The 23928-nt window shown below is 38.9% G+C and overlaps 2 protein-coding genes across 5 annotated transcripts in view; one reads left to right on the forward strand and one right to left on the reverse strand.

The window, feature by feature from the left end:
• Window positions 1-23928, forward strand: part of RTN4IP1 (reticulon 4 interacting protein 1) — a 100236-nt gene that overhangs the window by 20352 nt on the left and 55956 nt on the right. The window contains exon 9 of one of the 4 annotated variants that reach the window (XM_033055397.1): window positions 3159-3292. The exons of 2 other annotated variants lie outside the window; for them this stretch is intronic. In XM_033055397.1, the coding sequence (XP_032911288.1) occupies window positions 3159-3275 (117 nt within the window). In that variant the 3' untranslated portion in view covers window positions 3276-3292. One more of the 4 variants, XM_033055400.1, reaches the window with a different exon arrangement.
• CRYBG1 (crystallin beta-gamma domain containing 1) overlaps window positions 3313-23928 on the reverse strand; it is a 50826-nt gene continuing 30210 nt past the window's right edge. Inside the window, exons 14-22 of the mRNA XM_033055395.2 lie at window positions 21901-22027; window positions 21689-21721; window positions 19813-19922; window positions 19464-19593; window positions 15681-15820; window positions 13299-13422; window positions 12019-12177; window positions 9064-9226; window positions 3313-6009 (exon numbers count right to left, since the gene is read on the reverse strand). Coding sequence (XP_032911286.1) covers window positions 5921-6009; window positions 9064-9226; window positions 12019-12177; window positions 13299-13422; window positions 15681-15820; window positions 19464-19593; window positions 19813-19922; window positions 21689-21721; window positions 21901-22027 — 1075 coding nt within the window. The 3' untranslated portion in view covers window positions 3313-5920. The remainder of the gene's footprint in view (window positions 6010-9063; window positions 9227-12018; window positions 12178-13298; window positions 13423-15680; window positions 15821-19463; window positions 19594-19812; window positions 19923-21688; window positions 21722-21900; window positions 22028-23928) is intronic.

Consider the following 23928-nt stretch of genomic DNA (forward strand, 5'->3'; position numbering starts at 1 on the left):
AGATTCATTTCTATAGTATGTCCTGCATTGGAGAGAATGAAGAGGAAGAAAATACCTTTCAGGCCCAATCTGTTTTCAGATAAACATTTCAATGTGGGTATATGTAATCCTTTCTCTCCCAGACTTTAGTTTAATCCCTTTTCCCTGAATAAATAGGTGTCCTCTGGCAAGGAATTGATGCGTGGCTGTAAATAGGCAGTGTTTTTATTATCCAGTTAATCTCCATTTATTATCACACATTCAACAAACAGCAGACGCTCCCCTACTTGTTTGTCTGTTCACAGGAAGAAATTTTATCTTAGTCAGTGGATTATGGTAAAGGCTGAGTGAATCACTGTGCTGCAACACGGTCAGCCCTTTCAGGGTTATTCAAACAATGGGACTGTCCAGCCAGCCAGATAAAATGTTTAATGCTCTAGATTGCCAGGATCATCAATTTGGTATTCATGTCTCTCTATAGCACTGCCTAAAGCCAGCATTTAAATGAAGCTAGAGGTTACATCAATGTAGCAGATGGACTTTGAGCATGTGGTGAGTGCAATACACACGGTGTTTTGAACTGTGAGGCTGAATTCAGGGCTCCTCTGAATCACTGTGTCACCACTTTTCAAATGCAACTTTGAACTCTAACCAACAGGCTGAGGATGTAACATACCTGAACCTCACTCTCATACCTCAGTGTTATAAGCTTCAACCTACAGTAAGGGACTGTGGGTCAGCAAACAGTGAAGTGTCTTGTTCATATTTTCTCAGTTGTTGCATGTGTCTGAAATTAACTTCTGCCTTTCCCTGGAACCCCTTGCACTTTACCTGTGCTGCTGCTCTGATTTTTTCAGGGTCATCTGTGTCCAGGCACAGCAGGCTGGGTTTCTGTATCTCTTTTTTCCCTCTTAATTGAAGCACAGCTTTGCACACAACTGCCACTAACAATAAGTACTGTACAAGTGCTTGGCTCAACAAGGTTCCTGAACTGTGTTTTCCCAAGCATCTGCTATGAAGCAAGGGTTGGTCCTCCTCAAAACAGTCAGTACTGATCAGCAGCACGTTCCTCCTTCTGATGGTCACAGCAGCTGCAGCTGCACTCAGATGCCGAGTTTACCCCAAACCATTGTCCAATTCAGTGTTTTTGCTGCCTTGAGTCCATGTCCCTGACTTTGCTGATGTCCAAGACAACATTCCCATTATGTGCTGAATGCTGACCAGACATGAGTTTGTCTTGAACGTGATCATTTATACCCAGCATTTCTTCCACAGCTGGGGTATCTTTGTGCCTCCTCTGCTGTGCGTTGCTACTCACTTTGCTAGGGGTTGGTTGATAGACATTGTCCAGGCAGAACAAGGCAAATAAATTACTAAGCCTTGTATCTTGCTACATAGCAACTTGAGGCACTTGGTGACTATATTTATTTGTACAGTTGCTCTCAAAGTGATTTGTCTGCAAATTCTGATGCATTCTTTGGAAGAGGTTCATTCATTCCTGATTTTCTGCCATGAAAAGTTTCACACTATGGCTAAGTTTGCCTTGACAAAACAAAAAGGAAAATCTAGTGATATTAGGTGATACTGTGCAAGTTAAGAGTACTGGTGTCTTGAATTAATGTTATCATACAAGCAAAGCCAGTAGTTATTTAAGTGCAAGGAGTGGACATCAAGGTAATGCACAGTGTATAAATGAAAAGGAAATTAGAAGATCTAAGAAAAGGACCTCCCTGAGCACAGAAAACTATCAGAGAGCATTTGTTGTGTTGTTGAGGAAGGTGCTGGGTGGTCAGCACTGCTGCTAGGAAAGTGTGTATGAAAACCTTTTCTTACTAGTGCTGCACACTCACCTTCTGAGCAGCAGGTCTGAAAGTAAAACCCTTTGCCTCGTGGTAAAAGCAAGGCAGCTTTTTGAAAGACAGCACCATTCCAAAGCTGGCACATTGTGTCCTTATTGCTGCTGTATTCCTTTTCTGTCTAGCACAATCCATGTCCTGCCAGCACGGAGAAATTACCAGTTCTGGCTTAATCAACAAGAGAGAGTGCATGCTCACAGCTGTAAGGAAAATGCAGAAGGTATTTTTTTCCCTGACACAAGTGAAAAGGATCTTCTAGCACTGTAAATACTGTGTTTGATACTTCAAATCTTCATCACAGCAAGTGCTAGCTGCAGACTCATCTACTGAGTCTGATAAGAGGATTAGGGTCAGTGCATCAGTGCAAGGACATGCACTGGGCTGGTGATATGGGATCCAAGGTAAAGGACCAACCTCAGGGTAGGCAGATCTTTGGTAGGAGGTATGGGACGTACTTCTGTAGAAAGATCTTATTTTGGCATTTGGAATGCTGACTCAGAATTTGACTGTAGAAAATAACCTCTGCCCTTGGACCAGCAGTGACAAATATTTTTCAGAAGAGATGAAATTTCTTCTGTTGATACACTATGACATCTGAAGAAAATGCTTTTGGGGATTTCAAGCTCCTTAGTTAGTCGTGGGAGGAATGAATAAGTATTTTCACTGTTTTTAGAAATGAGTCTAAAACAATCCAGAAGGCCACTCTACAGAATTAATGTCAAAATAACGGTTGATGCAAGCTGGGCTTAATAATGATTTATGCCTCCTGGAATACACAGTGACTGAGTTTTCAAGTGTAGTTAAATGATTCAGCAACAAACATGGTAGACTTTTTATTTGTACTTCGTTTGTGGTCTTTTAAGGGTACTGAGCCATGTACTGATGCAGACAGATATTAGATTTATAGGTATCTCTAAAATATGTGACATTGTGAGAATTTTTGAGTTTAACAAGAAAACAAGTAGAGAATTATGAGGAAAAAAGTGCTCTGTTAGTGTATCATTGTGGACAAAAAAAAAGTTAAACCAAAGTGTCAAGTTTTTGAAAGGATGTAGAAGTTAGAGCCTTACGTGGTGGCGTTAGATAGGGCTCTAAACTATGCTCATAGAGGTCTTTCAAAACTTGGGCAAAAAGCAGCAGAAAGCCTTCTTCAGGATGTAGAGGTATCCCTGAAAAATCTTTAAAAGCTAGTGGCTCCATGGCAAGTTCTGTCCTAAAAAAAACCTTAAAGAAACCTCCCCTCTTTCTTCATACAGTTTTGAAGTCTGAGGGTGATACATTACTTTATTCCTAATATAGTGACATTTTTTCTTTATTCTGTAGATTCAACCAGTTATTGATGAAGTCTTCTCATTTTCTGAAGTTCCAAAGGCCTTTCTGAAATTGGAAGGAGGACATGCACGTGGAAAAACAGTGATCAATGTAATTAGTAGACAATAAAGTATCTCTAATAATTATTCTGCATGCAGTCAGTCCTTGAACATGAATTGGTATGTAGCAAGTGTTTCTTTTTTAAAAGCTCATACAGGATGCCTAACTTACAAATCTTGTTTTAGAAAAGCCTCTGATTCCTTCATACACTGCTTGTTAATAACCAGACAAGACATACTAATGTCCCTTAGGCATTTCTAGCTGAAAACCATGTTAAGAATGTAGGTGTGACTTTTGCAGAACACCCCTCGCTCTTAGGATAAGAGGAACAGTCTGCAGCATTTTCCTTTTGTGTATCTTGGAGCTTTTATTTCTTAGATGAAGTCCTGAAATGGTGAGGCACTCTCTTACCTACTTGTCTATAGGAAACCTGTGCTGTTTTTCCTTGGCTCTTCTAGTTCTATTTACCTTCACTAATGTAGATTATTATCCAAGCTATTTCATTCTCAGAACTAAATGGTCACATCACTGTCTCAAGACTGATACTTTGATTTTGTTATGGCAACTATCTCATGACATAGCTAATCTAAACAGAAGCATGGAACAAAATCAATCTGTAACTGATAATTATTCTAATTGCCCAACTCCTGGCCCAGATTCAGCTGCAGTGTTTATGCAGGTAGGGTAGACATGATTTTGTGTCCCTGTTCCCGCTGTGTCTCATCAGTGCTGGGGAAGCACTGAAGGGGGTATTTATGTCTGGTGGGCTGTTTTTCAACTTGCCATTTTGCCAGGGATCGGGTATGGAGTAACTTGCCCTGCAATTATGCAGGTGGATTGAAGAAATTGTCAATCTCTTACATGAGAGCTGTCCATTTACTGCAGTGCAGATGTGGTGGTGCACAAACCACGTCATGCAATGCTTCCACCAGGGACAGAGGTGGCAGCTGTGTGAATGGTGGCCCCGTGCACAAATCCACTGAATGCATATAGAAGAATCACCCATTCCTCAGAGCCTGCAGCTATTCCACACCATGTGTTCACTACTCAGGGGCTGGCTGTCGCAGAGGAATTATGGACAGAGATGGGCACAAGACAAAAACAAAACTAACCATAAAATGTCACATTTCTACCTTCTATCTTTAAAAATAATTTCAATGAAAAGTTACCTAACTTAAATTTATTTGTAAAATGCTATATTATATATAGCAAGAGCACATCAATATGACAAAGTACCACTGTTTGGAATCAGTAACAACATATTTTCTATTAAGGACTAAAAGCAGCACATTTCAGAGCAACAAAACTTCAGTGCATCTTTACAAAAAGGAGAAAATTAGTAAGGCACTTCCTCTAGGGTGCTAATAGTAAAAGTACCAGAGTATCCTTTGAGGCAATAGTAATGAAAATGTTAATTTTAAACAGACTTACTGTGCAAGACAAAGGCCTGGATGCTCCTTGGAGCAGCTTGTAATAACACTGGTCTAAGCCAGCAAAAACACAGCAGCATAGTACCAGAGTTTGTGTTTTACCTTTTTGCCAACATTATTAAGGAAAACTAAGGTTCAAAGCGGGGCAACAGAAGGACCTCCTGCAGTCATCAGAACATTGTACTTGTCACAAGCTCTTTACTGAACCAGTGACACTTGGAATCGGCACAGCCCTTGGGGATGGGCATGTATCCAGGCTTGGCTGTGCCCCTTCCTAGAGGAGTCTGACACTTCTGTCCAACAGGAGCCAGGAGCCCACCACAAACATTGCTCTCCAGCATCTCCAGAAATACTGGGGAATTGGGCATTCTCCATGGTAAGCCCAGCAGGCAGTGGCTGGAAAACTCAGTAACCACAGCACTTACAGGCTGTTGCAGTTATCTTTAGTAATACTTTCCCTAAGAATTCTTGTTTCCCATACAAATTTGGAGTTCAGTAAGACTCTACTTACTGAAACTGTTTTAAAGGGTACAAATGTGTCTTGGCAAAGAAGAAAAATACCCACAACTCAAGTAGTTAGGCAACCTAGAAAGTGGGCAAATTCTTCACATTCCAATGCATCCTTTTGCCAGCCTTCTCTTTTTCTAAAAAAAATACCTGCTACTTTACATCCTCTATACATGAGAAAATCTAGATTTTTTTTCATAATTTAGGACTTACTATATTAGCATACTAACTATACTTGAAGCCATATGTTAAAAAAAAAATCTTTGGATGTGCTGTACTAGCAGTCTTCAAATTTTCAGTAAACATAAGTTTGTTCTAGTGAACCAAATATATTAATTTCCCATAGTGCATATTTCTCTATACTACAGCCCATAGGTCCAACTTGCTACACCCACATACACACTGCACTCCTGTCCTTTATAAAATAAGTTACACTTTCTGACTATTCTGGGTTAACTACTCACTGATGTAACTCCATGGGGTTTCTCCCACATTCAGTTGTTCCCTTCTAGCCTGAGGCATACTGCCACTCTCTATCCAACACTGAATTGTAAGGATTTAAAAACAAAAAAAGAAGGTGGTTTTGAGACACTCAAGCTTTTATGGGGAAAATAAACTTGGATAGGGAGGTGAAATCATTCTGCTGCTTGTTCTTTTTTAAATTGTGAAGAAAAGACAAAATTCTCATTGTTGATCCTGTATCCTTCAGAGATGGCAGTGCCAATTCCAGTGTCCAGAACAGTGGCCAATTCAAACATCATCTTTGCTTCACTGGATTTATACAACCAGCGGTTCCCAACACTGCGTTAACTTTTCCTCGTTGACTGTGTTGACAACGACATGGTCGCAGTCATACTGTGTGCCTCCTGTAGAGAGAAATGTCAGAGAGGGGAGGTTATCTGTGAAATAAGAGACAAACACTCCAGGTTTCAGAAAATCTCTAGTAAGAGCTGGTGTAGACAGTTTCTCTTCGACCCATGGCTCTGAGAAGACAAATGTATTTTCATCACTTCCTGCTTTTGGAATTTATTTTTGAAACGGTTTTTGAATTAACTGGGATCAGTCTGCCTCATTCTCTCTAACACTTTAGCAATTCAGTTTCTCAGCTTTTTCTTTCCTTTTCCATCCAGGCTGGAACACTGCAGTACAATCAGGTCCAGCTCCTTGAAGACTGTCTCTTCCCAAAGTCACACCTGACTATTCAGTTTTCCTGCAATAGTTGTCAGTTGTCACTTGGCTCTAAAAATGGAGTGAAGACGTTTAGATGATGAAGTAAGCCCTGCTGCTAACAGACAATGTCAGGGACAAGGTCTGACACTCATTCACTCCTTGCCATTATAATCCTTTATTTTGACCAGATGAATCACAAGTCATCATGCACAATGTATCACTCAATGTTCAGCTGTTTCCACTAGCAGCTGAACATCTCTGAATGCAAAACAGAAATGTTTCTTAGAAGAGCTTAACCTGCTTACACGATGCAATGCCAAACATGTTCTCATAGAAGAGCACCATTAATATCTGACTTAAGAAACTGGGAATCAAAGACATGTTTGACTGGAGCTGAAAGTCAGAATTGATGTTTTTTTCCCTCAGATCTAGTATGTACTGCAGAAATATAGGACACATGCATTTCCTGTAGTACAACATACCTGCAAAGCAGGTGGTACTCCCACTGGAAGCAGCCATCTGTTACAATCATTTATAAAAAGCACCAGGACACTCCATGGACACTGTCTTTTTGTTCTGCACCCTAGTTGCCTCACCTTCCTTGACTGAGCAAAATACAAGCCTGGAAGCTGAAAGCTTATGATGAGTGCAACATACTGAGCTATGTAGCTAATGTTATTTTTTGTTACCACTGTGAGTGCAAAAATTGTGGATTTTTTTCAGTAGATAGAGACTACTACTTTGATAGCATGGTGCTCTGGACAAGGCTTTGTGCTATGCCAGTTTATCCACAAGGTGGCATTGGCAACTGCACAGTTACACAACTGCATTCATTTGCTGAGGAATTCTTTAATGCACAATTTGTGGTCCAGAATGGATCAGCAGAGTTGGCAGAAACAGGCAATGTTCCTACTAGGCAGTCTCAAATAAAAGCTAAATGCATCTACTGTTTTGTATTTACGGTACAGATTTACTTTGTTTTAAAACTAAGAGTGCATCCACCACCAGACCTATCCATTGTAAATTTCTTCAGTTATAAATGCAGAATACACAATTGCTTTTAACATAATTAACTGAGGAAAAGGCAATGCAGTAGGATTTCTACTTGTTTGGTGCAACTTAGAATGGACTTTAGAAAAAGATATGCCATTGTCACTAAAGATTCTCCTTGAACTGGAATGTTCTTGCTAAGTTTGTAATTAATTATCACTAGGTTTTTATGGCAGTAAGGAGAATTTGAGTATTTCTTCCAGTGTTGTATTTTGGTCAGACATCAGATAATCCTGACTGCACAGTGCTGATAATCCTACCCAGCAGAGGCAGGTGATTGTCCACTCTGCTCTGTGCTCCCCTTGAGTGAGCAGCCACACCTCAAGTTCTGTGTGCCTTTTTGGGCACCACAATATAAGAAGGATATAAAGTTACTAGAGAGCCTCCAAAGGAGGGCAACACAGATGGTGAAGCATCTTGAGGGGAAGCTATATGAGGAGTGGCTGAGGTCACTTGGGTCTGTTCAGCCTGGAGGAGACTGAGGGGAGACCTCATTGCAGTCTGCACCTTCCTTGTGAGGGGAATAGGGGCAGACACTGATCTCTTCCCTGGTGACCAGTGACAAGGCCTGAGGGAATGGCAGGAGTTTTAAGTTGGATATTAGGAAAAGGTTCTTCCTGCAGAGCGTGTTTGAACACTGGAACAGGCTCCCCAGGAAAGTGGTCACAGCACCAAGCCTGACAGAGTACAAAAAGCTTTTGGACAATGCTCTTGGGCACATGGTGTCACTGTTGGGGTGTCCCGTGCAGGGCCTGGAGTTGGGCTTTGGTGATCTTTCTAGGTCCCTTCCAGCTCAGGATATTCTATGATTCTAGGCATTCAGTCCTGTTTGGTTCTAAAGTGCTGACTGCTGACTGTGCTATTTTTCTTGTTGGTTTGGGTTTTTTGGGGGGTAGTGGTGGTCGTAATTGACATAATTTTTTAATGTCACAGCATCAATTAAAAATCAATTTTAAAACAGCCAGAACAATTAATAGAAAAGATATAGAAAATGTTTACTCCCTTCACAAAAAAGAGCAATTATGTAAGAACATCTGATTATGCTAATTCTGCTAATCATTCAATTTTCTACATTTTTAGACCTTCTGTGAAGCTCTGAAAACAAAGTTCAGAAACAGTATCTACACAAATCAAATTACTATGACAAAAGCGACTCCAAAATACACATCAAGTGTATTCAGATACAGACCCCAAGCTACTATGGCAGAATCTCATGCTTGCCATATAGGCATAGCCATTAATAAACAAAAGAACCCCAACTTTTTTGCATCTAATCACATCAGTATACAAGCCTGCTTTTGCTTTCCTAATATCCTTTGGCTATTGCATCTACAACTACTGTGTAAGAAAATTTGCACTTACAGAAATTAAAGTTAATGAGAAGTTAGGTTGTTCTTGCTTCATCATTTTAAATAATCATACTCACATTCCCCAAAAATTAATTGAGGCTATCTACAGTGAGTGGACACTGAGAATACAAGATAAGCAAGTGCTGTGAGTTACTAAATTGTACGTAGGAGAAATGAAATGAAGTCTTAGGCCTGTATAATTCAGGAGGTCAAACTAGCTGATCGGGTCTTTTTTGCCTCTAGATTAAAGCAACTAAAGCACCATCCTTAATTTATAGGCACATTTAGTGTGCATCCCACTGCAAATACCATGTAATTAAGACCCAATGTAATGAGATAACATTTGCTTACCTTTGATATCTAAAACCAGCTTGGGTTTCATCTTGCTGTAAATTCTGCCATCGGGACTAATATGCCAATATTGTTTGTCTTCATTCCGTTCAAATGACAGACCGAGTTTAGAGCCAGGAGTTATAAGATTTCCAACAATCGTCAAGCAGCAATCCTCTGCCATCTGTGTCATCAGAAAGGCAACAGCAATTATTGAAAATGTCCTTGCTTCTACTGTCCACTGTTTTTTTATCGAATAGGAGAGATATCATCAGGTGAGAACAGAATTTAGGAATGACTTTCTCTCAAGGAATCTTGTTTTTCCTCAAACTCAAGACTCATATTTTCTTTGTTCCTGTTTCTGCGGACACTCTCCACTACACAGAAGCATTAAAATCACTATGCTGTATCAGATCAAAAGGAACAATTAGCACCTGTCTCCAGCAGTAGCCAATAACTGAAGATTACATTGATACCATGAAAGATTACATTGACTGTATTCTTGTACGCAGTATGTTCCTGGTTATCTTTTCCAGGCTACAGCAATTGCCATCCCAGAGACTTTTCCATGCATCCCAGCACCTCTAATGCTCATTTTCTGTTCCATGTGTGAATTTATTAGTCACCACCCACCAAGATCAGTGTAACCCTTTAACGTGAACACCCTTGTTTATTTAACCCTTCCATACTGTGACAAGCAGCTCCAAATCCTGACTATCACTATTTTAAAAAAAATATAAATTAAAACCAATTTGATATGTGACTAGTTTTATTTGGTGCTCTCTCTCCTCATCCCTTGATTATTTTCAAGGATGCATTGTCCATGCTGTTTGCAGAGACTTCAAGCACATGTTCCCTCAAAGTGTATCCTTTGTAGGCTAAAATGTCCTTGCTATTTTGTCTCTTCCTTGCATAGAGGCCCTCCATTTCCTCTGAACATTCTTTTTATTTTTCCCCCCAATAATTTCTAGTTTTGCAGTAACCGTTTCATATAAAGGACATAACTGCGCAGTATCAAGTGTATGAATTTCACAGAGTATCACAGTAATATTTGCTTCTTTGTTCTACACTCTTTTCCTAGTCACTTGTATTACTTGATTCCAAACATCTGCAAATGTCTTCTTGGTTAAAAAAAGAGCTGGCAAAAATTAAGCTTATTTCAGAAGAGTTAAGGTTACATTACTAAGTAACAGTTAATTTTTCCAGATAAACAGTGATTTTCAGCAGATCACCATAAATTGCACCTTTAACTACTGAATGCAATTCTGTGGCAGATTGAACACTCATCTGTCATTGTTGAAATGACCCTAAATTATTTTTACAAGTACTTTTGAAAGGACTATTTCTTGAAAAAGTCATACTTCTGACTATCATAACCTAGAATGAAAGAAAGTCGATTTAGTTGTGAAATTCTCACTGAAGCATTCTCTAGTGAGACTGGGAAAACTCTGAGGTTAAACATTAGGTCCACTAGGCCAGAACCTCACCCATTTCCATGAAACTCATAAAGAATAAGGGGACCTGCATTTGTATCTGTGTCTGAAAAAAGAGCAGAATGACTTTAATATCTTCCTTACTGGTTATCCCACGTACTTACAAAAGCCTTCCTTGAAAATCCCAGGCACAGCTCAAGGTCTCATCTCATGACAGTCACTGAGATGACCCAAGCTTACAGGAAGGTGCAGGTTCTTCCAGTGACCTATGTCTGCCTCTGTGCAGGTAGCTGCCCACCCGGGAGCTCAGTTTTCTTTGTAATAAGTGGTAAAACCCAATTTTTGGTTTGTGCAAATGGATTTACTACTATTCACCAGAAAGATGGCAGAGCTCTGTAAGAGTTCAGTCACTGAAGATGAATGTTGCCAGCTTGCACTCTGCACTAAGCTACCTGATTGCTATGCAGCACATAGTGTGTGCTTTCTGTGCACAGAAAAATTGCTTTATGAGATGCAGAAAAAGGGAGAAAAACCAGGAGCATTTATCCAAAGCCATATAATGCCACACTGTCTCAGTATGAAAACTTTCAGTGACATGTTTGAGAAGCACCATCAAAAGAGAAGTCTTTTGTATGTCATATTAAAGCTTTTAGCTTACTTTGCACCATTTTGCTGTCTACATAAATCCCTTTTACAACTGCATGTGTCCTGTAAACATGTCCGAACAATGCCTTAGCTTATTAACAGTAAGATTCTTCCCTCCAGCATAGATGACATAGTTATAAATGGCTCCTTTGAAGTTATACAATCCTATAGAAAAAGTTCACATGATTCTTTGCAGTCAAGCTCTTTAACAGTATTAAAGTAACTTAATTTTCTTTTGGCTGGCATCCCTACCTAAGATTGTTGCTGCTTAAACATTACATGAACTGCGCATACCTCTGCTCACCTCAATGACAATTTGCACATGACTGTGAGAAAAGTAGAGTTTCATTTGGAAACTTGTACAGAGGAAAGGAAAAAGAATGGATTTGACAAATACTGGGATAACCAGAAAACAAACAAAAAACCCTAAAACAAAACCAAACCAAAGCACCCCCCTTCAAACGGCTCAACAGAGTGGGATTTTATCTTTAAGTCTGCCTAAATGCAGAAGAGGATATTGTCCTAGGATGACTTTATGATCTTTCTACTTTTAATTGTCTGTTTCCTCCCAAATTTGCCCTAAACCAGTAAAAATATCAACCTACATTACACTAACTATCCTACTGCAAGGTATGCATAATTCAAAATATTATCAGGAAGGGTCTGTACTTTAAAAGATCTCTCCTGCTTTGATACTTTCACAATACTTTCTCTGAAAATTTCCATTATATCAAAAAAGTATCATAGAACAAGTTTGTATCACCTGAAAAAGCCAGAGTTGATTAAAACAAAACCCACAAAAAAGAACTCCCTACAGAAAGATTACATTACAGTTGAAAAAGAGTAAACCTATAAAATAAATGAAGATGCTGCAGTAGGAATTAAATTCAAACCTTACCCGACATTTAATGAATCCATCCTGATAAACCCAGATTTGATCATCTGAGTCTGTATCTTCTGCAACCTGTATTCTGAGAAGATTCAGATTATCTAGGTTTCCATCAGCTGACATGAATTTTCCTGTCTCCTTGTTTCGAAGTCTGAAGTACACACGTTTCTGCACAAAACAAAAGAACTCTTTAACCACAGTCTCAGCAGGGAACACATCCTGCTCTGAGTTAATTTCTGAGCAGTTACTGTCAGTGCTGAACCCCAAACCTCCCTCTTTCCTTCTGAAAGCTTAACTTTTTTATTTGAGAATTTAATTCAGAAGCCCATAAACACCTGGATGAGACAAGCTATGAGAACTCACCACTCTGCATGGAGAGTTCGGGCTTTCCTATGCACTGAAATCAGCACACAGTGGAAAGCTCCAAATTTTTAATTTGGAGCAGAACTAACTTCTCTCTGCTAATTCCTTTTATAGACGTTCTTAGTTTTTATTAAGGGTGCACTTGTGTGGCCTATTACACATGAACACTTCTGTTCAGACAAGCTCTCAGCAGGGCAGTCAAAATGCATTATCCTAGTTCTGCTTAAGGCTATACAAAGACAAAGCTATGACAGCAAGCAAATGCAGTTGGTTACAGGTACAAGTAACCTATGAATTAGAAAAAGCTGTTTCTCCAATGAAATATGGCTCAGCAAGAACCTTGGATATTAAAGCTCCCAGGACTGCTGCACCACTGGACAAGATCATATGGTCTTTATTTAGAGAACAAAATAAAGAAGACATGACAAGAATAAATTTTGTATTAGATTTGCAAATTATTCTGCCAAGTAATAAGCAGGGAGGGACTTTCTTAAATCAACACAAAATCACTACTAACTGAAGTACCTTTTTTTTTTAACCAATTTTCTTTTGTTCCATAAATAATGCATATAGTACAAACAGTATGCCAGCAACCAGTCTAATTGCAAGTTATGAAACAAAATTATTTATATATAGCAATTATTACCATTATTTATTAATCCTTAATTAATCCTTATATGTTGTCTTCTGTACTTTGGTATAAAGGATGCTTAATGAACAGTTTAAGCAGTGTAACTGCAAAGCCATGGAGCATATTCAAATAGCTTTTATTACACACAAAACTCTGGAGTGATTTCTTTACACAATTGCCATTGCTGAAGTTTGTCACATGCCTGTCAATGCTGCTTTCAACTGCATAATATCTTCCCAACCCCATGACAAGATATAAACTAGTGCTTGATGAGCTCATGTGAAAGCCCACTTACCTGCAGTAAAGGTCTCAGAGAACCTATCTGACAAAAACCACTGGCTTTATACCAATCTGGAATTTCATTTGGTGTTAACAACATCTGACGTCCCCTGTAATTACCGTGTTCATAAATTATCCATCTAAGAGGAGAAAAAAATAAGACAATGTTTATCTGCCAAATTCTGCTTTGGAATCAATAAATGAGTTTAATAGAAATCTGTCCCACAATGTACTGCTTAGCTTAGGAAAGCCAATGACCTTTTTTGTAATAGGCTTTAAAAAATAATAAAATAGTATCCTGATTTAGATCAGCCACATTGAGATGGGTACACAGGAGTTTGAATTTTAGTGTTCTATTATTTAAAAATCACAAGCTGAATGAAGTAAGGCATTTTCTTGGGAGAGCCTAACTTTTAAATACCATTTGTTTTCAGGAGGCACTGTGACTCCTGAGGAGCACAGATCTATATGCTGTAAATGCTACATTGCTGCAGGTGCAGAACCAGCTGGTTTGTGTATCTGAATTTGGACAGGCCTGGTTCACATGAGAAAGAACTACTATGGATGCAGACTGGAACAAGCAAATACTGGAAACTGCAACAGGGTGAAGTTCTCTTGGATATTTTGATAGAGGTTTTATTTCGTAACATCTCTCTTCTTTCTAAATAACTGCATGGAGGGTTGGGGAAGAGACAGAGCAAGAGCACACATAGAAAAATTTTGTTTAGCATTCCCTAACACGCATCCAGCTATGCTTAAAATCACACACTGAGTGTAATCTGTCAGAACCCAACTTCTGATTCTCCATTATAGGTACAGCCAGTGAATTATGTCTGAGCTTCAAAACAGGCTGCCATACAGTGGAATTTCTGGAGTTTTCTCACAGTGTTGTGCTGAGACTGTCCAGTAGCCATGGGGGTTTGTGTACATGAACACTCAATATACCTGTTTTCAGGTTACCTCCTTCCTCTGACTGATTTGCCACCAGACTTCTCCATCCAGAAGCACACATTTTAATTTTGGTGCTTTTTCAGTGCTTAATACACATCTATTCCCAGGTATGAAATGAAGAGAATTATAAATGGAGGCCTCTTAGCAAAGGAAGAGAAGATGAAACCTTCTTCAATTAGGGAGGCAGCAGGGGCAAGGAAATCCTGTATTGTGACACATTTCAGCAGCTGACACTGCTATAATGAAATCAGATTTCTCATATCATATTCTATGTTTCCAGTGATCCACCAAAAATAAACCCCACATATATTCATTGAACAGGAAGCAAACACATTTCACAATTCCATTACCTGGAATCATGATAACTGGCAAAGAAGTAACTTGATGTTTGACTTCCTGCTATGGAAAGTGACAAATATTGTGGTTATGGTGAAAGATAATGAATCCTTGGGAGGCTTCAGAATATGAACATATACCTTTTCATATAACCTTTGTTTCAAAGTTCAGTTCATTGTGCTAGGGAAGCCCTTTGACCTGCTTATACAGATGGGGAAAATGGTTTGCTCTACAGATTTGCTTATCAGCTATCCACTTGAGGGCAGTCTTAAGCTACCCACATCATCTCTCTACCACACACCTTTGAAATTTACCTCTTCAAAAGAACACATTTAAATACAAAGCAACAGTAACATGGATCTGTCATTAAATAAAAATACCCTCCAAACTACAAAAACCACCAAAACTGGAGGCAAGTATCTTAGAGGTAGAGGTTAACAACAGGGGAAAAACCAGAAAGAGAATTTAACAAATCTGGTGGAATCCTAGAATATATGACAGTAGTTAAAAATGCTTCCAAACAGCTTTTAAACTTCATCCCAGACTATTTTTACAAGATCTTAAAGGATAAATTTAGAGAACACAACTGATTAAAAACACCTACGAAATATAACTGCTAGATTCTCATCCAATTCTGGAAGTAAAAGGGACTACTACTACTACTAACACCAAAAGAGCTGTGACCATGGTCTGATTGTACCTCTGTGTCCATTGCAGAGATTAAAGGATGACCATGAACACTTATTAAAAAACATTTTGAGTTTGTGACACAGATCACCAACCATTTTTTTTTTAATGACCGTGACCTAAAGCAAGAGAACAGAAATTGGTATTAAGGATGCTATCCAAGCTGATTTTTATAATATGGCATGAGAGGAAGTCATGAATTTCCTTGAGAGCTTTATTCAAATTCATTTCAACTCCTAGCACAGGACATGAGTCGGTGAGACATATTATTGAGACAGGATATGAAAATGCTCTGTAAGACAAAATGGCATTAATGCACGACACACATTATGATATTCTAATTTTACATTCTGTGGTTCCATTACACCTGTGAAGTTAAGTAAGGACTTCATTCTAAAGAATCAAAAGTTGATTTTAAACTTACATGCCGCCAAGAACTTGAACTGAAGCTATTCGAGGATTGTATCCCAGGAACTGAAGATTTAAGATTTCTGTACTGAATTCGATTTTCTTTCCTTGGAAACCCATCTTTTCAAAAAGAGCTATGCAGGGCTCAGACAGCTCCTGCAAAAGGAAGATAAGGATGTTGGAACTCCAGATGGTGACTGTGAAGATCAGTATTCCACATACTCCTTTTATTTCAGAGGTTTATTCTTGATTGTTTAAGATCAAAACCCCTTAATGTTTCTCCTCTTCAACTCTCTTCTTAAACTTGAAAAGTCATAAAAAACCCTTATACAAAATACACAAGGGGTCTTCTTGCATGGAACATAAAACTTCTTATCTTCAGGCACAAAGACCTCTGTGGCTGATTCTTGCACAATACCTCAAGTATGTTTTAAAATACATTTTAATTAATGCCATATCTCTCTTCCAATGCACCAACCCCCACTCGTGGGAATTTTCACACAAAGAGCAGAACAGACAGTAAGATAATATTGATTTCCACAGCTTCAAATGATGACAGCCTTGTCAGCACTGCTTATCACTTATTGCATTAATTTTTAACTTTTACAGTAGGTTACAGCAGCTTCAATCTCTGACTAGACAAAAGATTCAAGATTCATACTACTGAGGTAAAATTCATGACAAATGAAAACTTTAATATCAGAATCCTCCAAATTGCTGCAGGGAGGTGATTCTTCTCCTCTGTCAAAATAACTTCTGATGTCAGAGGGATTCTGCCCACATGAAGCTCTCTGCAAGACTGAATCCAGTTTGAATGTCTTCTGGAAAAGGAACCCTGGACTCTTTTCTGTGGGGCAAGGTATCTCTAGTGGACTGAAAATAACCTGTCATAATGAAGGCCTTCCTGTGGAAGTTGGAAGGTAGGGTTTGAAATTCCCCGGGGTAAAGTCAATTAAGCCTGAATGTCCTTGTGTTACAGTGTACACTCATAGACAGAAATGACACTGCCACTCCCTTTCTCACAAATCTTCCAGCCAACAAGTGCATAAAACCACGGCCACAGCCAGAAGCACTCCTTCCCTCTGGCATGTGCTCACACATCAGCTGGATCGGGAACGCCTGACATGACGCAAAGTCTCGACAGACTCCCATCCAGCCTCAGGCAGGGAAACAGGCCCTCCAAGGCACAGCTGGCTCCATGCATGCGTGGCAGCTCATATATGCATGCTTCCATGTGAAGTTACTAGGCAAGACCTCCCATCTACCAATTTCTAGACAGCGCTTAAATTCCTCTTTAATCTTCCTTTAGATGTTTAAGGGCTCAGATGACAGCGTAGCATGAGTGTCACCATTACCTGTGCAGCAGTCCAACTTATCACACAGCAGCTGAGCTGTGCTTCCTGATGGCACACATGCTGCTAGGTTGTGGAAAATGACAGGAGAGGCCTTTTCACTCTACTCCAAAATCAGAGTATGCTCAGCCCCACCATGAAAGTCAACACCAGTTACATTGTCATGCATCACCACGGGTAAAGAGCCCAACAGGACCAGTCACACTGTGATGATTTCCCAGTGCCTCTGGACTCTAAGCCCTTTTACAGACTGACACCTGCCCTCTGCAACTTCTCAGGCAACAGCCCTTCAGCCTCATGCAATGCTTTAGAAGTAATCTCCTTGAAAAGAAAACAAACAGAAAAGGAAATCCTCCAATTTTTCTGCCACACCTTACACTGGGCATTTTTTTTACTCAACAGCAACACTGTTATATAAAACAGTGAGAACTGCAAGGTCAGCTCATGAATTTTCTGTCAGTACTTCCCGTGTACTGCACTGTACCAAGATGGTGTTCCTGCATATCTTCATTTAGTTATTCCACAGAGTTTCTCATGAAAAAGTAATTTCAGATGACTGTTCAAGTATAAACCACATTCACAGCTGTTTTTAATAGTATTCTCAGGAAGAAGAACAGGTGTCAAATTCAAGAAGGAAAAATGCTGTTTTCTATCTGCACCACAACCATGTGGAGCATGCAAAGCAAGCACAACCAAGACAGTGGAATCTAACCCCCAGAAGCCTTGAGCTTATAAACAGCCTTTAATGTAGTTTTGCAAGTTCCCTTATTTAAAAAAAAGCCCTTTTAGCTTTCACTTACAAGGGTATCAAATATCCCTTTAATTTCCTTTTTTTATGGTCTCTTCCAAAATGATCCCTTAAAAGGGGGAGTTTAGCTAGATAAATACAGTAACATGACATTAAAATAGCAAAGGTGCTTCTTGTATAGAAATGTCATGAGAAATCCTGAGGACAGTTATAGAAATGGCAGACAGTAGGGGAGGAATTAACATTGGCACTGACAAAATACAGTCCCAAAATAAGTCTGACAGGTGAAACCAGGAACTAAAATAAGGTTCAAGCTTTTGGAAAAACATGAAAATCAAACAATATAAGTAGCTGGAAATGGTCATTCTTTCTAATCTGGTTTGCTAATAAACCAATGAGCAAAGGAAACCATTCTCCTCTTCAGCTAATGAGCCTCTGAAGAAGGAAGAGTGGCACATCATTTGCAGACAGATGCAGCTCTCTGCTACTGTCTGAAGTGTGATAAAATGTAGGGCTAGAACAAGTTTCACAAGTGTAAAGAACTTAAAAACACAGAACTGGCATTTGTTTTAACTCAAAAGTCTCTGTCACAAATAGTAAATCTTTTAATAGTAAGCTGATCCTTCCAGCTTGAAACAAGCATTTTATACCCAGGAACCACTGACATGTACAGAAAAGCTTATTTTAATTCATGACGATCACCCACCAAGCTTGGCTAGAAACAGTCCTATTGTTTTTAATATGATCTGTCTACTGGACAGTCAAAGAGTTCAGAAGGCAGATGTATTTGCTGCAGTTGTTTGATTACAGAGCACATCAAAATTCTCCAGAGACATGAAAGAGGATGACACATTAGCTTTCCTTCATCAACAGTGGAGTACAATAGAGTTGCCAAATTCAAAGAAGAAATTCAATAGTGAGCTCTTCCTTTTTTAAAATGTGTACCATTTCCTCATGTTGCCCTAAGTTCCTGGAATCTTGACCACATTTTGCTAGTAATTACTTTGATCTTAAAAGATACTTGCAGATTCTGTAAGTCATCCATTATAATGATTGGTTATAGGCTTGAGAAAACTCGTTTCTGGCCACTGATGAATTACAAAATATGTAAATATAGTTTAGTTTGTATTCACCACACATAACAACGTTGCCTGGTTTTGCCAAATAGTAGTGGGTGTTGCTTTACCTTATCTAAAAGAGTGCATTATTTTGTGATTAACTCAAATTCCATTGTCCTGATGATAACAACAGTATCTTATAATTACATGCATTTCATGCCAAGTTGCTTAATTAAGCCTGCTTTTTAAATATGCATCAAAAACATGGTACAGATATTTCTTTAGACTGTCCTACCACTTTCTCAACCCATTCTAAGTGGTCTCTCCTACCAGGAAATAGACTTGACTCTTTACAGAAGTTCTCTCATAAGCTGTAATTAAGAACAGGCATCCCAGGCAGTTGCTTCTGTAATGTCTTCTCCTTTACAAAAACGGCACAGAGGTCAAGAAAACCTGACTAACTGCAGCTAGGACATTTAACTGCTACTGCACAGAAAAAAAAAACCAAACCCACAAACAACACCCCCCATCAACCCAAACCCTCCTCTCTTGTACGTGTGCCCTAGAATTTTTACTGTTGCAAAAAATGCGGAATCATCACTGTCCTTATCTTTACAATATTTCTAATAGGTTTTACTTACAATATTTATGATCTGTAAAGATTTTAGAACTGCTTGGGGTGAACAACCCATTGCTGTCAAATCAGGATAGATCCCTTCTTCCAACACATACTGGTTACCAGCAAATTCCTCCTGGTCATACACTATGCAGCTGCAGAAAGAAGAAGTTTCCTCTTAAGACATCTGTGCCAGTAAAATGCAGACACATTATTTAGAATGTTTTGTCCTGAAAGACTGATGTGCAAACGGCAAAGCATTGTTCTCTGTAAGTCCCCATATATGGAACCACCTGATGTGTTAGAAAGTTGGTTGCTTTTCTAGAACTTCTACCATTTTAGTGATTGTGCAGTATTCATTCAATATAACTTACCTGCCATCTAAAATTTTTGAAGACTTCACAGCAAATGAATCAATACATCTTGTGGTTTTTTCAAATATTTGGCAGTTACCCTTGAATTCAGGCTCTGAAAATAACTGGACCTTTAAAAAGTTATAAACATATTTAAGGAAATTCATTCTTCTACCTTAAGTTACATCTCCACCATTAATTCTATAATTAGACAGAAACATACTTAAAACACCCAAACTTCCTTCTTTGCCTATGTTTGCTCCTCTTCAGCCTTACAATCCTTGCTCAAGAGAGCAAGGTAACAACTCCAAAAATTACTTCTGGCTGTAAATCACTTAGTGACATACAAAATAATTGAAACAACACTAACAAGTATAGCTCTTTGGTCCATCCGCCTGGTAAGATGCTTAAATTCCCACATAATGGTCAGAATAGGCACACATTTATTAAAGGGCCATAAAAAGTTTTCTGTTATCAATGTGCTTAATTTCCAAAATGCATACTCTTCCCAGTAAAAGAAAGCACTCGCCTCTCAGAACACTAATAGTGCATAATCCTGGCAAAGGATTCAGACAGTATGCCAAGAAGAATGGTATATATTCACACAGTACATGGGCTTTATGAGCCTGTTACAGCTATAGACACAGTCTCATGTTGGTTCTTTCTCTGCTCCAAGGATAAGAGAAGATACATCACCAGAGTCTTTTGCCTTTATTAAGAAAAAAAAAATTCTAAGCATCAAACTGGCTAATTTGGCTAGAGCATAATTAGCCGTGATCACACAGAAGTAATTCACATTAGAATGTGCTCACCAGCTTTATTCACTCTTAGTAGAGATAGCACTGACTGTGGGCAGGTCCAGCATTCTCCAAAGAGGAGCATGCTGACAATGGATGCAGTCTATTGGCTGCAAGCCACTACTTCTTTGTTTCCTTAGGATAAGGTCTTCCACAGGATAGGGTCTAATAGGCACATAACGTAAAGATGCAAATAATGTTTCATGCACACAGCTGAAAATAAGCAGCTTTGAGATTTTTATGTATTATCCCTACGCAGCAGACTCCAGTGAATCGTGCTACTAATCAGGAATAGCAAACCAGGACAGCTAAGAATTGTTTCCTTAGTTTTTAGGGCCGTGATATACTCACCACTTTGACTGAAATGAAAATAAAAGTAACTTTGTACAGGGACCTGAAAGATTTCTGAACCTGGAAAGGTTCAGAATTAAGAAAAAAGCTGCCCATTAGCCTCACTGTCAAAACTACGTATTAGTACTTGCACAAAGGAGACAACCCAGTGTAGAAATATATTAACTCACTGAACAGACAGACAAGTTCTCCCTGCCATTTCCTTCCCTTATGTTATTGACAAAGATGGCATTAACTTTTAAGCACAACTCAGCAGTATTTGTGAGCGAACAACTCCCTTCAAGTGCAAAACTTAACCAAAGAAATAGGTTCAAAAGTAATTAAGTCAGCTGCACCAAGAACATCAACATCTATTCTGCAGTGCCCTCACCAGGAACAACATCTTCGTCGTAGAGTCCTCACCTCGGGAACAGACTCCAGGTCCTGCACCTCTGCATAGAGGGCTTCAGGCTCCAGCTCCCAAGAACAATCACTGATACCCCAAAACACCTCACTTGCTGAACCAAGACATGGCCAGTGTCCTAAGAAAGTTCAGATGGCAATTGTGTATTAAATATCACCTTTCTTGGGTCTTAATGTGCCTTACTCAAGAGGTTTGGTAAGTAGCCTTCCTCCACCTTCAGTTTTCACTCTTTCACTAGTCAGCCATCTATGCAAATACCTGAGTGTTCCACTGGATAAACAGTTACTTCCTTTTTTACGTTACAGACACTAGACAGTATGTTTCGTGTGCTTAGGGAATATCTTACCTTGACTTTACCTCTTTCGCTTCCAACAATATCCTGCAAAAGTTTTGAGGGGGAAAAAGGGAAAAAAGATTTTAAACAGTGATAAAATAACATACAAAATTTACTATTAACTATCATTCAAATAATGTAAATAATACTGAATTTGATAGAAAAAGTAGAGTTCCAAATACTTCAGAGAAACTTGCAAAACAAGTATAAAATCAGCTCCTTACCATAACAATGGGTTGAACGGAAGATATTTTGCAATTCTTTGCCCCCCATGCCTCAATGCTGGGATACAGCCCTTTAGACAGTATATACTGCTCCCCTGTAAACTCGGGATTCTCGTAGGCTACCCATCTAAAAGAGAAAGAAGAGGAGGGTGGTTGGTAGAAGTCACACTACTTTTCCAAAATACCGATGTTTATATTCATTGCTGTCTTAATGTAAGAACAAATAAAAAGTTTCTGAAGTGCCAAATTGTGATGCTGTTAAAACCCTAAACAAACCAATGTATCTCACAGTGCAAACCTCATGCAAATTTTACTACCTTCTTGCACTATGCTGATACAAATCAGAGTGAATTAGCTAAAGCAAACCACAAGTTCAGACACATCATCTGCCACATATCCTAAAAGTTATCTCCAGTAAAAATATTTCAAGATGTTTTACAATTCTATTATTTTACCAAGGTCAAGTTCTTCTCTAAAAAAACCCGTAAAAACAAAAACCAAACAAAACCATCAGACAGATATTAGAATACAGCTTTTTCAACAAAACTAACTTTCAGAGTAACCTGGGCAGTAAATGTAGCAATACTGACTTTTAATGTTGCCTGTAGCTAGGGCTCAGTTGTGTTTAGCAAATACACACCCCCAACAGGATGTTGAGCTGCAACAACAGGCATATTTGCCAAGTAGAGAGAGGAGACTGCTCCATGCAAGGAATCAGAAAGAGCAAGAAGACTATCCTTGAAAGCTAAGCATTAAAAACACCACAAATTTGACCAGATCGATGTATCTAAATACAAAGTTGTTCTTGTAACTGCTCAGATGGATCTCATGCTTGACAAGCCACCAACTCAGATTTGCATCAAGTCTGCTGTCTCAGTCAGAATATGCCTTTTTGAAAGACTTTCAACTTTTTCAACACTTGAAGTACTAGAAAAGCAACCAAATCACTACATATATCTCTCTGATGTCCAACTGCTCCTGCAGTGCTTTAGGTCCAATCTTGAATATCTGCTACCAGTTAGTCTTGCTAAGCATTGTCTACAACATCCAATAAATCTTCTATTAGTGTTCTTCTAACCCTGGTTCCATACTGAAAGCCCAAACAGAGCACTTCCTGCCTTTGATTTTGTGATAACCTGCAGAACTTGTCTTGCCTTTCACTGCTATACTTTCCAAACCTTCCCATATCTACACTCTGACTTTTCTTCTGTTTGGTTGTTTTTTGAGTGCCCATATGAGAACAGACCACAGTAGCAGCTGTGTTTCATTCATTATATTTATGCGGGAATCAGGACATCTTGCTGGCTCCTGATTCTACAAGAAAAACTTCTACTCAGAGTCAACCTGCTTTTAATTTTAGCTGCTGTAGTGTACAACAATTATATGCTAGATTATGCCAAAATCCACTTTCAGTGAGCTCAGAAACTTACTGAGTTTCTACACTAACAAAAATTTCATATCATAAAGCAGTAAAATGATACAGATCTTAAAATCTGCAAGGGGAGATAACTCTCAACATCAAAATTCCTCATTACTTTATGTGTGTCTATCAATTGGATTCTACTAAGTCACAATTTTATTCCAAGTACAAATGCCAGAGTCTCTGCAGATACAAGAAGTGGAATAACCTCAAACTGAAATTATGGTGCTGAACATGCATGTGCCAAGAGTATGAACTTTGTTTTACTTGTCCATGGCAAACACTCAAACAGTGATTCACATATATCACTATTCACATCTCTTGGTTTGCCTCAGATATAATCAATTATTCCAACTTGTTACGCACTAATTACTTACGGCATATTTCAAGGCCCATTTCAAAATCACCTCAAGTAATTCATCAAAGAGACATTGGTATGTACAATAAATTGAGCAGAGAGTTCAAATGTCTCAGGTGTGTCTATACCTGTATACCACATATACCAAAAGCAGTGAAAATGAGGTTTCCTAAACCAATTTCTTCAGCAGACATTCATTAGATTTTTCAGTGCCAGGATACAGCTATGGTGCATGGTAGTTTTACTGGTT

The sequence above is a fragment of the Catharus ustulatus genome, chromosome 3 (assembly GCF_009819885.2).
Source record: "Catharus ustulatus isolate bCatUst1 chromosome 3, bCatUst1.pri.v2, whole genome shotgun sequence".
Lineage (NCBI taxonomy): Eukaryota > Metazoa > Chordata > Aves > Passeriformes > Turdidae > Catharus > Catharus ustulatus.